This window comes from Lissotriton vulgaris, chromosome 5 (genome assembly GCF_964263255.1).
Source record: "Lissotriton vulgaris chromosome 5, aLisVul1.2, whole genome shotgun sequence".
Classification (NCBI taxonomy): domain Eukaryota; kingdom Metazoa; phylum Chordata; class Amphibia; order Caudata; family Salamandridae; genus Lissotriton; species Lissotriton vulgaris.
The window spans coordinates 1,605,293,392-1,605,309,370 of NC_141693.1; the positions used below are offsets into that span (position 1 = coordinate 1,605,293,392).

General features: G+C 43.6%; 1 protein-coding gene across 2 annotated transcripts in view; it reads right to left on the minus strand.

The window, feature by feature from the left end:
* Nucleotides 1-15,979, minus strand: part of DCAF11 (DDB1 and CUL4 associated factor 11) — a 278,095-nt gene that overhangs the window by 114,168 nt on the left and 147,948 nt on the right. For both annotated transcript variants that reach the window (XM_086923752.1, XM_086923754.1), the window contains exons 11-12: nt 12,197-12,350; nt 11,735-11,887 (exon numbers count right to left, since the gene is read on the minus strand). In XM_086923752.1, the coding sequence (XP_086779878.1) occupies nt 11,735-11,887; nt 12,197-12,350 (307 nt within the window). The remainder of the gene's footprint in view (nt 1-11,734; nt 11,888-12,196; nt 12,351-15,979) is intronic.

A 15,979-nucleotide genomic window follows, 5' to 3' on the forward strand; every position in this document is an offset into this window, starting at 1 on the left:
TCATAACCAGGGGCAGTGCTATAGGCCGACTTGTAGATAGATTAGAGTCTGTGATTTTGTCATAAATCCTATCTATTTTATTAGAAAAATAGAGGGAGATATCAGCACATAGTTGTTATGAGGATAAATCCGGACTCTCACAGGCAGCTGGTTTTACGAAGGTCTGCAGAATCGGATACAGAACCTTCGGGGCACCGCCTGCTGCCGAACGTTGGGAAGCAATGTGATTCCTGCGCGCTGCCCTAATAGCTTTGTGATAGAAGGTCAAGGCCGTATGGTAGCAAATTCTATCAGACTCCAAATGAGAAGATCTCCAGACTTTTTCAAGCTTCCTACCATCTGGTTTAAGAGACCGTAGGTGCTCAGAAAACCAAACTTCCTGCTTATGTGCAGGGTGTGGCTTATAGTGTTTCAGAGGGGTAATGGTTTCTACCACTGTATGGATAGCCAGCTTATATCTGGATAAGGCCACCTCAATATTCTCTGTGGGCCCAATATAAGGCTCTACAAAAGTCTCCTTGAAAACCTCCTGAGACATTTTGTGCCATTGTCTCCGCCTCATTGGTAACGGCAGTGATTGATTGAGGGGCTTCCCTAGTTTTGGCATTGTAAATTCTAAAATGAAATGGTCTGTCCAGTTAACCTGCTTGGGAGGGTGACATACAATTTTTGAGGAATTAGACAGAATTAAGTCTAATGTGTGCCCTGCCTGATGGGTGGGGCCGATGTTATACTGTGTTAGACCCAATAATGAGAGATCTGCCGGTAGGGACAGGGCCTCCACACTGCCCTGCAGCTCACTATAGACATTGAAATCCCCTAGGAGTAGAAAGTCACTGCCCGCGTTGACATGTGGGGCCAGTGCTTCCACTAGAGAGATAGAAAATTTCGCACAGGGACCGGGGGGGCCAAACACTAAAGCCCCTTTCCAGCTGTTCCTTGCCGAAATGCTGATCTTAAAGATCATCAGTTCTAGATTCGAGGTACAGCACTGATCCAATATAGAGATAGCTATCCCACTTTTATGTACTATCGCTATACCGCCTCCTACCTTAATGGGACGATCTAGTCTGACTATTTTATAACCCTCGGGGATCCCGAAGGTAATGGCGGGAACCGAGTGGGGTTTTAACCATGTCTCCGTTAAAAAACAAAGGTCACTTTGTAAGGTTGAGATGAGGTCCCAAACCTCAGTGTAGGGCTTGGGCAAAGATCTAATATTGCAGAGCAAGTTCCTCCATCCAGGATGTGTGTTAGAGACAACCCCCGATGCTGTGCCTCGATGGAGAAAAGTATCATCATCATACTGCGCCTGAAAATGACAATGACGACATGAGAACGGCCCCTCTGGGGGAATTCCCCCTTCCCTTGCACAACCCACCAGAGGAGCTCTCTGTAGCTCTAAGAGAGCTCGGGAGGCGTAACTCACCCGATTAAAAGTGTGGCAGCCTCTGTTTGGAATGGTTAGAGCCATGGCCCCTGGCCTCGTCCGGTCGCGGACGGGCGCAGACGGGCTTCTCTTTGGCTTGTCTTAGGCGCGTCCTTAGGCGCTCCCCTGTGCGCGACCGCTGCGCACTCGTTGTGACAAGAGGGCTAAGTAGCCCTTCCTGTCGGAGAGCTAGAGTGCAAACCGCTCGTGTAGGCGGAAATACCTGGCTCTGCCTCTCCCAACCCTCCGCTTAACGGTACTGGTTACCGAGTCGGACCGGGGCGGACAGGCTGCAAGATCGAGCACAGGTTTCCCTAGGTGAGTGTGAGCCCCCCAAATTCCTCTTATGGCACCAGAGATGTTGAATGGGCAAAAGTAAAGAGGATATGGACACAATTTAAAAATTAATGCAGCGATAATATTAAAAATTCAGCAACTTTGTTTTAAAAATTATTCAGGAATTAAAGCATCCAAAATGCACCAGTAATCTGGATAGCGGTCTAAAATGGCTTATTAGGCGTCAAGCGGGTCGGGGAGACTCTGCCACCGTCCTCCCTACCGTCCATGGCTCTGTGTGAGGAGACTGGAAGTCAAATGTAATTTTGGTTGTGGTATCAGAGAGAGTTCTAACAGGGTTGAGAACCACGCTTGACGTGTCCATGTTGGAGCTACTAGGATTAGTGTGATAGATGTGTGCCTGAGTTTCTGAACCACTAATGGAATGAGTGGGAGAGGCGGAAAAGCGTAAGCAAATATTCCTGACCAGTTCATCCATAGCGCATTGCCATTGGATAACAGGTGAGGATACCTGGAGGCGAAGCTTTGGCATTTTGCGTTTTCGGGTGCCGCAAATAGGTCTATGTGAGGGACTCCCCAAGGTTGAAAGTAGGGATGGAGAACTTGAGGGTGAAGTTCAGATTTGTGTATTTGATACCTCTGCCTGCTGAGGAGGTCCGCAATCTGATTGTGGACTCCTGGGAGGTGTTCCGCTAGGAGATAGATATTGTGGTGAATAGCCCACTTCCAGATGTCCTGGGCTAAATGGGTCAGTTGGAGAGAGTGTCCCCCCAACCCCCTGTTTTTGTATGTTATACATAGCTGTCAGGTTATCTCTTCATACAGTTTTGCCAGATAGGTGATCTTGAAAGGTTTTGAGAGCTAGAAAGATTGTCATTAGCTCTAAATGATTGATGTGGAGCAACCGTTGCTGTTGGCTCCACAGACCATGCACTGTGTGTTGTTGAAGATGAGCTCGTCAGCCAGTTAGGGATGTATCTGCTGTTAATACGGTCTGTGGAACTGGATCTATGAATGGCTGTCCTTTTGACAAATTGCGTGTGTTTCACCACTGCAGAGAGCGATGAGTACGGCCGTTTACCAACACTAGATTGGGTAATAGACCTTGTGACTGGTTCCATTGACTGGATAAGCATTCTTGAAGTGGACACATGTACAGCCTGGCATGGGGAACGATCATGATGCAAGACGCCATCATTCTACCACTGAAAGGAGGATTTACCTACCTCGTGACTAAAAAGACTTCTTCAAAGAAAAACAAAGTGCAAACATCCAGGCCCAACCCCAGATGGTGATCTATGCACAAGCATGTGATCTACAGCTCACATAACTCAAACATAATATTTTGGAATGGGGCATCTAGTGGATCAATATTGTTGTTGTTACAATATACAACGCATCTTTTCCATTTTGCTGCATAACATGCTCTGGTGGTAGGCTTTCTTGCTTAAGAATAGTCATACACTCTAGTGGCAAGTCAAAGTATCCAAACTCTATGACTTCAGGAGCCAAGATTAAGCTCCTTGGGGTTTGGGTGTCTGACTTCTCCATGGTTCTGAGTGAGACGGCTGGAACTGAGATGCAGCTTTTGATGTGGGACTACTGATAGTTCCAGGAGTTTTGGTGAACCACGGTTGACGGGCGGAAGTGGGAGCCACTAGAATCAATGTGAGGGATGTTTGCCTGAGCCACCGAACCAGAAACGGAAGAAGAGGGAGAGGCAAATATCCCTGACCAATTCATCCATTAGGCATTGCCTTTGGATAGAGGTGTGGGAACCTGGAGGTTAAGCCAACGTGCTTTATTTGGGTCTTCCGGATTATTTACTGCAGCGATTACAGGTCATGCAGAATTCCGCGGTGCGTGCCATTTTTGGCCTTCACAGGCGAGCCAGAGCGGCCGGTCTCTTACAGTCACTCCACTGGCTGCCTATTCGTAAGCGGATAATTTTCAAGGCACTGACCCTGGCCCATAAAGCGCTCTTCGGTCTGGGAGCTAAATATCTCCAACGTAGGCTTGCTTTTTATCGTCCTACCAGAGCACTGCGCTCTAACTCTCTGTCTCTTGCTGTGGTGCCTCGAGTCAGGAAGGCCCGGATTGGGGGGCGTTCCTTTGGTTTGAGAGCGCCTCAGCTCTGGAACACTCTGCCATTGGTCTTACGCTTCACCTCCAATCTGTTGTCTTTTAGGAGAGGCCTAAAAACTTGGCTTTTTACTCTTTAGTTGTGCTGTCTAGCTGTTCTCTGCATATCTGTGTTTGTTATGTTTTCATGAGCTGCCACTATAAAGCGCCGGGACACTCCGTTGGAGTAGCCGTGCGCTATACAAAAATAAAGTTAACATAACATAACATAAGTTTGGGCATTTTAAGCTGTCCACTGTGGCAAACTGATCTATTTGTGAGAATTCCCATTCTTTAAAGTATGTATTTGTTGCCGCCTCCTGCTGAGCAGGTCAGCAATTTGATTGTTCACTCCTGGGAGGTGTTCAGCCAGAAGATGAATTTTGTGATAGACTGCCCAACGCCAAATGGTCTGAGAGAGGCGTGACAGTTGCAGAGTGTGTGTCCCTCCCTGTTTTTGTACATAGTACATAGCTGTCATATTGTCTGTATGGACTAGGACAACATACCCTATGAGGTGAGACTGAAAAGCTTTCAGTTCTAGATACACAGCAAGGAGTTCTAGATAGTGGATGTGAAAACTCTTGTACTTGTCGTCCCATAGACCTTAAATTGTCAAATTGTGGAGATGGGTACCCCAACCTGTGACAGATATGTCTGCTGTTAGCATGATCTGTGGAACAGAGTCAATGAAGGGCCGCTCTTTTGATAAGTTTTGTGCGTTCCACCAATGCAGAGAGCGATGGGTGCAGCAGTCTAACACTAGGGGCCAGATGTAGGAGGCCATTTACCGACCGGTAACGGCCGATTTCGGGCGTTACCGACCGGTAAATGGTCATTTGTGATGTGGGGGCCCTATTTTACCGATTCGGTAAATTTACCGAATCGGTAAAATACTGAATCGGTATTTTTACCGATTCGATAACTTCCTGATGTAGGTGGGACTCTTCTGAGTCCCAATGGCCCTACAGAATCGGTATTTTACCACCCAATCCAATTGGGTGGTAAAATACCGAATCCAGGTGTGCATGCACATGTGTGCATGCACACCTATGCCATGTGACAGACAGACATGCCCTTAGGGCATGTCTGTGTGCCACATGGCACACATGCCAGTATTTGGGGTGCTAGAGGGTGTCAAAGTGACACCCCCTGCATCCTTGCTGGAATCTGTATTTACCGAATCGGTAAATACCGATTCGGTAATGCCCATTGATTCCTATGGGCTTCAATGCCCATAGGAATCAATGAAAATTTCAACAGTGGTTCTTTCGGGTACGTAAACAATTGCTTTAAATCATCTATGTATCTTCAACAATGGTCTAAGCATAACTTCATTACTAATTATGCTATTTTGATTATCATTAGAGTGCAAAACCAAACAGAAGAAAGGGTCAGAATTATTTTAATTTTTCAATTATTTTTCATTTTTTCATCATTTTGTTTCCAACTGACACCTCAAGTATATGCATAAAAAACTTTTTACAAAATGCAAGGTACGGCGCAACAATTCAAATCAGTGTAAAAGGTGACATAGCGTGAAAATATTGTGACAATGTGACAAATAAGTGATAGTCTATTTACATGTGAATGAAAGAAGTATTAAAGGAGAAGGGGAATTTCAAAAAGGCTGATTCCTGTTTTATTAGTACTCAAACCCAGAGCGATATATTAACTAATTGTAGTTGGGCATGGTAAACTGGTCCTTCCAATAGTTCTGTCGACGTTTCGACCCTATGGACACCTTATTTGCGGGTCACTAGCGGGTCTTCTTCAGGACGGGGGTTAGGAAAGGATTATTGCGCCAGTTCTTCATGGAACAGCCCGATATTCCACTTGGTGGGGGTGTCCTCTGCAATCTTGGACCTATTGATGATATCCTGTTGTCTTAATCAGGTTTGTTCCTATTCGTTGGTGGCTTTTCTCTCTATTTACCACAGTCGTTTTATCTTTACTTTCAACAATCAGTGGGTATGAACGTATTTCAATACCTTCGTGAAAATGGCATGGTTGCTGTTGGCCTTGACTGTGCCACCCAAAGTAAAAATTCAAAAAGACCCGCTAGTGACCCGCAAATAAGGTGTCCATAGGGTCGAAACGTCGACAGAACTATTGGAAGGACCAGTTTACCATGCCCAACTACAATTAGTTAATATAGCGCTCTGGGTTTGAGTACTAATAAAACAGGAATCGGCCTTTTTGAAATTCCCCTTCTCCTTTAATACTTCTTTCATTCACATGTAAATAGACTATCACTTATTTGTCACATTATCACAATATTTTCAGGCTATGTCACCTTTTACACTGATTTGAATTGTTGCGCCGTACCTTGCATTTTGTAAAAAGTTTTTTATGCATATACTTGAGGTGTCAGTTGAAAACAAAATGATGAAAAAATGAAAAATAATTGAATAATTAAAATAATTCTGACCCTTTCTTCTGTTTGGTTATGCACTCTAATGATAATCAAAATAGCATAATAAGTAATGAAGTTATGCTTAGACCATTGTTGAAGATACATAGATGATTTAAAGCAATTCTTTACGTACCCGAAAGAACCACTGTTGAAATTTTCATGGTATTGCCCAGGTTCTTAGGGATACTGGGTTACCTCATAATATTTTTTTTTTCATAGGAATCAATGGGCATTACCGAATCGGTATTTACCGATTCGGTAAATACCGATTGTTACAGAATCGGTAATTCAATTACCGATTTCACCTACATCTCCCCCCTTCTATTTTACCGATTCATAAATACCGAATCGGTAAAATTCAGTATTTATGAGTCGGTAAAATATACTTACCTACATCTGGCCCTAGATCTGTTAATTGACCCTGAGACTGATTTCACTGACGTGCTAATCATTCTTGTAGAGGATGCATGTGTAACCTTGCATGAGGCACTATTGCAATGCATGATGCCATCATTCCCAACAATTGCATGAAAGTCCTGACTGCTAAGTATTGAGTGGTCTGAAACTGTATTAGCAGTGTTCTAATATTTTCATTTCTGGCTGCTTTGGGAGAGGCTACAGCTGGGCACGTGTTTAGAGACGCTTCCAGATAGGCCTGCATTTGGGAAGGCTGAAGATGAGACTTCTGCGCATTGACCATGAAACCCAATTGGTGGAATAGGTCTAATGTAGTCGGAGTACGTTGTAAACACTTTTGGTGTACGCTGGCTTTGATGAGCGAGTCGTCTAGGTATTGGAAGACAGGAACCCGTTGGCTTCTGAGATGTGCTGCTACTACTGCTAGACATTTTGTGCACACTCTGGGAGCAGTAGTTACTCCGAATAAGAGTACTTTCAACGGATAGTGTTTTCCTATCACAAATCTCAGATATTTGCGATGTGGTAGGTGAACCGGAATATGAAAGAATGAGCTTTTAAAGTCCAGTGTGGATATAAAATCGCCTTTCTGTAAAAGTGGATGCACTTGTTAAAGCGTGACCATGTGGAAGTGTTCCGACAGTATGTACAGATTTGATGTCCTTAAGTCTAAAATTGGTTTTAAGGAGACGTCCTTTTTGGGGATTAGAAAGTACCGCAAATAAACTCCTGAACCTTGGTACTGTAATAGAACTGGTTATATAGCTCCTTTTGTTAAAAGAGCCTGTACTCTTGTTTGAGTAGCTGCAGTTGCCCTGACGAGAGTTTGTGAGTGCAAGGTGGAATATTGGGAGGATTGCTGGTGAGGTCCAGATAATAACCATGTTGGATAATGTCTAGCAGGCATTTGTCTGATGTTATGGTTTGCCAAATGGGGAGAAATAGTTGAAGTCTTGCCCCAACAGGTGTTAAATGATTGGGGAAGTGTAGACATGTCACTGTTTATTGGGGGGAGGGTAGTTATGCATTGGCATGCATTTACCCCTACCTTTGACGTTGTCGCCTCTGTACCCTCCTCTATAGAAGCCTCTAGAGGAAAAGGGTTGTGTGCTTGATTTATATGAGGAAGCATTAGGGTCTGAGAATGTACTTTTGGACCGTCCCCTATGAGCGGCGAAAAGAGCCTCTGTTTGATGAGGACTGAGGTGTCCCGAAGTATTTCGCCACGTCAGTATCTTTCTTCATCTTTTCTAAGGTCTCATCTACATGAGGTCCGAAAAGATGTTGCTAGTCAAAAGGGGTATTTAAAATAGACTGCTGGACCTCAGGTTTAAAACCTGAAATTCTAAGCCAAGCATGTCGACGTAGGAGAATGCTGGTGGTAACTCCCCTCGCTGCAGTGTCAGCCACATCTAAGGCACATCTAATGGAGGAATTAGATATGAGTTTGCCTTCTTGAACCAACTCTGGTGCTTTCTTTTTGTACTCTTCTGGGAAGTATTGAAGTAGGCCTTCCATCTCGTCCCAGTGTGCCTCGTCATACCTAGCTAGTAGGCCCTGTGTATTGGCAATGCCCAGTGATTAGCGGCTTGAGAGGCCACCCTTGTATCAGATGCATCGATCAATGTAGACTCTGTCCAGGGGAGGTGCCTCTGCGGAGGTCTGTGAGTTTGCTCTTACGAGCATTAGAGACTACTAGTGAGTCTAAGGGTAGCTGTTCTTTAATAAAAATAGGATCAGGTGGGGGTTTGTATTTTTTGTCAACCGTAGGTGCTAAAATGTGGGCACAAACAGGGTCCTTTAATATCCCATCTGCATGTCTCATCATTCCTTTTAACATCGGTACACTCTGACTAGTCCTGTGAAGACACTAGTGTCTCAAATAAAAAGTCTTAATCCGTAGATTCTTTATGTAAGCTAACTCCATGAAAAGCTGCTGTCCTTGAAATTAACTCTTAATAAGCTACATTATCATCTGGAGGTGATGGCTTTGCAGGGTATAAATCTGAATCATTATCCATGGGTGGATCAATATTATAGTCACCCCATGGATCTGATGGTAAATGACAATTGCCGTCATCATCATCCCCTAAATAAGGCTGTGTATAAGGAGACTCGTGTGAGGTGTTATGCATAGTGGATCTGAGCCTGACAGTTGTGATAATGGTGAAGATAGTGGAGGGGATGGCAAAGTAGTGTGAATAGGACTGTAGCCACGCCCTCCTTTTTTGAGAGAAATCTTATAACCAATGTCCCCTGAATGGACTTTCTTTTTGCTTAAATTTGCTCAGTAGCTGTATTAATGTATAGCTTCTTTTTAAGGTCTAATCTTTCTTTCATAACATCTAGGATTGGTTCCTGGGGCTTTAGAAGGTTTTTCGATTTGGCGCCGGAGGTTTCGGTGCAGAACCGGCCTTGTCCTTTTTGTCCTTCAAAGCAGAAGGTTTCTGCTCTGGACTGGACTTGTGTTTCGGAGCGGAAGGTTTCTGATCCGAAGACAATCCTGAGCCGGAAGGCTTCACCATTTGTTTCGGTACCGGGCCAGAGGGCGGGCCTCGTAAACATCGTCTCGGTGCCGGCCAAGGCCCGAGGCAGAGGTGGTGCCGAAGCCTTATGGAAGAGAATTTTTGAGGTAAAGGTGCTTTAGTACTCACTGCACCCTGTCCCGGTGGAACGTCCTCAGACTCAATTTAGTATTCCAGCTCGGAATCCTATTCTGGGACATAGAAGGCTCCCTCTTCTTCCGCAGCTGTTGCTTCTTGCTGTTCGGATTCTTCTCCGAAGATATCTGGAATATGTTGGATGCTTTGGCACAGCATTTTTCGTTGTCGAGCCCTATGATCCAGAAGAGTCTTTTTCAATCGGAACGACTGACAAGCATCGCATTCTTCTTCCTTGTGCTACGGTGAGAGGTACAAGTTGCAGACTTTATGTAGGTCAGTGCGAGGGTATTTGGAGTGGCACCGAGGACAGAATTGAAACAGAGTCCATTCCATTGGCAGAAGGCTGGACCGATACGGTTCTGCCCAAAGGCCGCCACAATGTTTTCGACCAAAGATTGAGAGTGGCCCGATTGAATCGATATGCAGAGAAATAGAGTAACGCATACGATAATACCGTCAAGGGTACAGTGGATTGCGCATCAAGGGGAGCCCTGAGGACGGTTTCGGAGCACAGCAATACACATCCGAGCCCAATGGCGGAAAGACAACAATCTAACAATGGAGTCAATGCCCATGCACACTATCACCAAAAAGAGGAGTCACCTTACGTTGTGACTCGGAAAGACTTCTTCGAAGAAAGAAAAACAGCTTGCAAACCTCCAGACCAAACACTAGATGGCAGGAGTATTCAAAGCATGTGTATCTACAGCACACATGCCTCAAACACATCTATTTTAAGACAGGACTTGCATGGTTTTCAGAGGGCAAAACATTTTTTTAATTTTCCCTCCTCATCGTATGTTGAAAACCCCCCTCACCTGGCCCCTCCTCCTCACCACTCTTACATGCATAGACCACGGCTGCTTCAATGCTGTTAAGAACCTGAATTACCAATGATTGACTGACTGTTGGACATAAGATCTTAAGACCTAAGGAACTGTACTTCTTATCTATATCAGAAAACAAATGCATGTTGTGCCACATTCTGTAATCACATCTATTTAGAACAGGCATGAAATTTGCAGCAGTTAGTGCCTACCTTATTCCACAATGCAGGCAATTTACTTTCTTCTTGATCTGTCATAAAGGAAGTTGCCATTAGAGGAACATTTTCTAACAGCAACCACCATTACAGAAGAGGTTCATGACTAGACTATTAAATATAAATAAGAACATTCTGAAGTGTATTCAGCCCCTGAGTACGAGTTCAGCAGTCTGGAACCTGTGGTGGAGATGCGATGGCAGTCGGGGGCCGCTGCACCAGTGGTCTAACTGCCGTATTTCAAGGATGGTGGTTGGACTGTTTTGGGGCTGCCGCAAACGCTAAGCAACCGCTTTCCCCAGTAGTGGCGCAGCGGTCTAGGGAAACAATATGCTTGGAGGTGCCACTGCGGCACCACCAAGCATATTCTGAGTTTCCCACCGCCAGCCTTTCATGGCAGTGAGTCCACCAGGAAAAGTTTAGTGATGGGGAAACATAAGGGGCCCTTACAGGGCTCCCTGTTGCCCCTGTATACTGGGTTGCAGGGGGACACATGGTGTTCCCCCCAGCCCTGCCATGCCGTGCAGGAACTTGCTTTGGCGTTCCCATTGTGGTTTCTTTTTCAAAGGCTGCGCTGTGGGAATGTGAAGGACCGCCTGCCAGACCAAGCGACAACTCCTAAACTGGCAGACGGCCAGCAGTCGACTGTGGCGGAGGGAGCAGTGGTGTGCCGCCCTGCTCCCGCACATCCAAAGTCGTAATCAGACCCATATTTTTTTACCCCTTTTACTATAAACAACCAGCACAAAAGGACCCAACTGTACTATTACTTCCATACATTCTCCAAAATCTAAATAATATGTGTTTATCTTCAGAGTACTCCTCCAACGGTTACACATGAAGCAAGAAGCCTTAGCTTAGGTCAATACAGCACAACATTTTAAAAACCCATCAGCTTTATTATTGCTATCAGTGTTCTTTCAGACATTCTAGGCTATAAGAGGTCCTGTCACTTCTCCACCTACATACAAAATCTCCATCTTGTTATTAAAGAAATAGTTCAGTGATATATGCGTACTCTTTACTTTCATGGGTCTGGTAAAACTTCAGACGATGTGTGCCCTAGACCAAGCAAAATGGGCAGTGCTGTTGGCCGTGGCAGCTAAGAGTTATAGGCTCTAAGTTTTCCAATAAACTGAAGTGATTGAATTTGCTGGTCCAGCTCAGCTGTGTGACTCTCCAAACAAACACAGTTGCCAGAGACCGCGCATGTCAACTAACTGTAGTTTGAAAGTTGTGCTATTGCCTTGGGAGGGGGGGACGTTTGAACAGAATCCTCGATCATAATTTATCAAACACTACAGTACAACTTCAAGCATATGCAACATTCCAAGAGCAGCAAATCTTACCTACAACCTTGCCTGTTGAACAGCCACAGTAGATGTATTGTTGAGCTGTGGTGAAAGCAGGCGAGAACCGGCAGCGGATGAGGGTGTGCAAGACGCCATGTCCTCTGTATGTCATGAGAGACGTGTCCCCTGGCAAGCGATGCTTCCTCAGTGCTGGTCAAGATAGCAGCAGTGTTTGAAAAATGGGAAGAAGTATAATTGAATTTGAAAAAAAGGGAAGTGGAGAATAAAGGGGGAAGGGAAATTGCACAGATGAAAGAGCAAAGGTGGGCTTGGCCATGTAACATTAGAATAGAGTGAGAAATGTAAAAGGTGAGGGAGTTTAAGAAAGAGGGTAACAATGGAGGACAATTAGGTACGAGGAGACAAGAGGGAAAAACATAGACTAAGAAAGAGGATGGTTTGAGGATTAAACAAGGGTAATGCATAGAATATTGTGATGGCTGCCAGGTGCTCTCTCACCTTTTTTTGGAACCTGCTGCCAGCGGTAATCCCAGTTCTGCTGGGTCACAGCTCGCCGAGAGGCTTCAAGTGCTTCTCGTCCTGAAAAACGACGAATGTCCCAGAGCTTGACAGTTTGATCCTTGGAGTTGGAGATGAGGTAACGGGCATCTCCCTGTCAAAGAGATTATTCAGTAGCCATCAGGCAGAGGCACATAGAGAATGGAGAAAAGGAGATAAGGTGATTGAGAAAGTGATTGAAAGAGAGTGACACTGCTCAGGTGTAGCGTCATTAGAGAGAGGGGGAGGAAAGTACAGAGAAGGAAGAGGCAATTAAGGGCTTATGAGAGTGATAGAAACCAAATCAATAACATAACCCAAAGAAGGGAATGCAAATCAAGTGAACAAGGGAAATGAAGACAGTGTAAGAGGAAGTGAGAGGACAAAGAAATAAACTTAGAGGCAGGAAAATAAGCAAGTTAGTAGCAGCCATCAGAAGAGTGGGAGATGGAGAAAATGGAAAAGAAGAAAGTGAAACACAGAGGTACAGCTCCCAGAAAGTCGCACTGCAATGATGGTGTGGCATCATTCATGAGGGACAAGTGCAAACAATGATGTGTGGGACTAATAGGAGGTACTAATAGAAAACCTGCTTAGGCCTGTCAATCCAGCCATTGTATCTGTGAGCACTGGACCTTCATTTTTATACATGATACCACCCACAGTTTAAGAACCGGGTACAGGATTAACTCCTCAAATTGCCAAAAGATCCTCTTAACTAATAAAACAGCAGAGTCATTGCTTCGTAATGAATTTCTTGGTGCTCCTCAGATGGTTCCCATAACGCAGGCCATATCTGTATAAAGCAGATTATAGCTCTCAAGTGGCAGGCAGGAATGCCTAGTGTTAAACTGGCCTTACTCCCAGCAGCCTGAACTAAAGGAACCACAAAGGTTGCTAGGCATTTTGAAAATGGCCAACATTAACACAATTGGCCATAAATCTCAACTGTCTTCTAAGGTACCACCTACACAGACACAAGGGTCATCATTTGATCACAGTCAACTTTGATCATAGGGTAATTTAGATATATTCCAACTACATAATAAACAATCTGATAACTGATATTTCTGAACAGATTGTACATATGACAAAGGAGGTGGTATACCAGCCTCCATAAATCTAAATCTAAAAGTAATAAAAAGTGACCCATAAAATAGGTGTTAAAACATGCTCTATCAGTTAATGTTGATGCTAGCATAAAAATAATATTATTATACAGGCATCTAGGTTACGACAAGTCCTTCACAAATGTTCTGCTTGACTTTCACCCATATCTATTAGTGTGCATAATCGAGTTCTCCGGATGAGAGAATCAAGTTCACAAGCTCAGAACATCTACTCTTTGGTAAAAATCTTATTAACAGCATGCAAGTACTCTGGTCAAAGGGTCAGACCACAGACTAATAACATTTGAATTTGTTTGAAGTTTTTATAACACAAATAAACACGACAAACACAAAAAAGACAGTTAGAAAGAATAAAGAAAAAAAGATGGGGCAAACATCACAAATGAGCCGAATCACAGTTGATCGCATGGTGCATGTCAGTCCATATGGCAATACAATTTATTTAATGAACCCAGAGCATTTTGTGTTTCTTCCCTGAAAACATATTCAAAGTTTTCATTCACTTTATATGCTAAACAAGTGACGGAGCAACAAGCAACGCAGCAGGAGAGAGAAATAAAAAAGGTACCTCAGTACCAGCGTGACCAGTGGAAGAACACCAATAAAGAAATCGATCAGTACTTGGTCTATGCTCCATCAAAGGGCCAAGCACACAAAGGCAAAGTGAAACTGGACGCAGTGACCAGACACCATGGACAATGAGAAGAGGCAAAATGAGAGTGATGATGAAGTAAACCAGTGATAAGTAATGGTAGGCTCTAACCACTTTTTAGGTTTTTGTTTTTGTTTTGTTAACAAAAGATCACAGCAAGCAGCAGCATATGTGCTGTTTCAGGCGAGACCTGAAAATACCCTGGGAGAATAGGACTAAAATCAGATTACCCTAAATAAAGATACTTGTAAAATTGCAATTCTAGGTAAATGTTTGTCCTTGAATAACAAAGATGTACTAATCATTTTCATTTAAAGTAAGGCCTACTAAGGTCAACACAAATATGGATTACATTTCTATACTTCATGATCTCACATGATATGCAGTGAAATCTTGAATTGTGATTGATAAAGCAGACAATAATGCTGGTCAACAAGCGTTTTGACAATGTGCTCTTCATGTATAAATACACTAACATCTTAATGAGTTTAAAGAAACCGGGTGCCATCACCATGCAGGAGCAAGGAGGATCAACACTGTTCCTGTGTCTCTTAACTCCACTGCCACCTACGATATCACAGAAAGAGCTGGGAAATTATAATAAAATGTATTTGACTATCGTTGTATCAGGTCCCTTGTGTGGTTTACAGATGGAAACCTTGGCAATGTTTTACTGAGAACAGATATTTAGGGAATGGCAAATTCTAAACACAAATGTGGACCATTATTTGATGCCATGATAAAACATTTTTGTAAAATCCCTTGTTCATCCAGAGGTCACTTGGTGCTAAAATAAGAAGGAACATAACTAAATCAGGAGGAAGGTTTAACAGGTATGTTTGTAATTAGGGTTAATCCTCAGAACCAGGGAAAGAGTGTTCCAGAGTGAAGGAACACGATGGAAACAAGCATTAGCAAAGCCAATAGGTCTCGCCTTTGTGAGATCTATTGGTTTTGGCAATGTTTTTTTAGTTAAGTTGTATAGTATAGTATGGCATTTTATGGCCTGTCATAGTATGGTATGGTAAGGTCTGTAGTTGCCTAGGATAGAAATGTAAATATGGTTTGTCACTGTATACATGGCCTGCCATTGTATAGTATACTATGGCCTGCCATTGTATGGTATGGTGTGGTGTGGTGTGGCCTGTGGTTGTATAGTTTGGCATGGTCGGTCATTGTATAGTATGGCCTGTCATTGTATGGTACGGTATGTCCATCACTGTATAGTATTGTATGATACATATTGCTTGTCAGTGTACAGCATGTTATAGCCTGTCATTGCACAGTATGGTTATAGTATGGTATGATATATGATATGGCCTGTCATTGAATAGTGTGGTATGGGCTGTCATTGTATAGTATGGTATAAAGTGGTTTGGATTGCTGTTGTATAATACGGTATGGTATAACCATTAATTGCACGTTATAGCTGGTCATGTATGGTATGGTGAGTTGTGGCTTGTTATTGTATACTATGGTATAGCCTGTCATTGTATAGAATGCTATGGAACAGCTTGCGGTACAGTAAAGTGGCAGGCAATACTCTGAAAATATATTAACTTTTTATCCCTGGGTCAGTAAGGCCTTCTTGGTTTAAACACTGGCAGATTGTTTTGGTATTAATGATCATCATTCATGGAGGTCGCGTTCGGAGTTCTTTCTACCTTCGAGTCGGCTGCTTCTCGTCTGATAACTGGCTTGAAAATGTGCATTCCTACCGAAAAAGGGACAGTTTTATTAAAATCACAGACATGCATGATTTTGGACGCATCTCAATGGTTCCTATCCCCCCTTCTGCTGGTGTTGTCTATGCCCTTTCTTGTGGAGTATGTCCACAGTCAAAGTGATATAATTAAATTAAAGCCATGGCTGGCTGCTGACTGCGTAGTGTTCTTTCGTACCTTCTGGTTTAGCATTCTTTTATTACAATGGAAAATTTTCTGGGCGCTGCTGTATAAAATA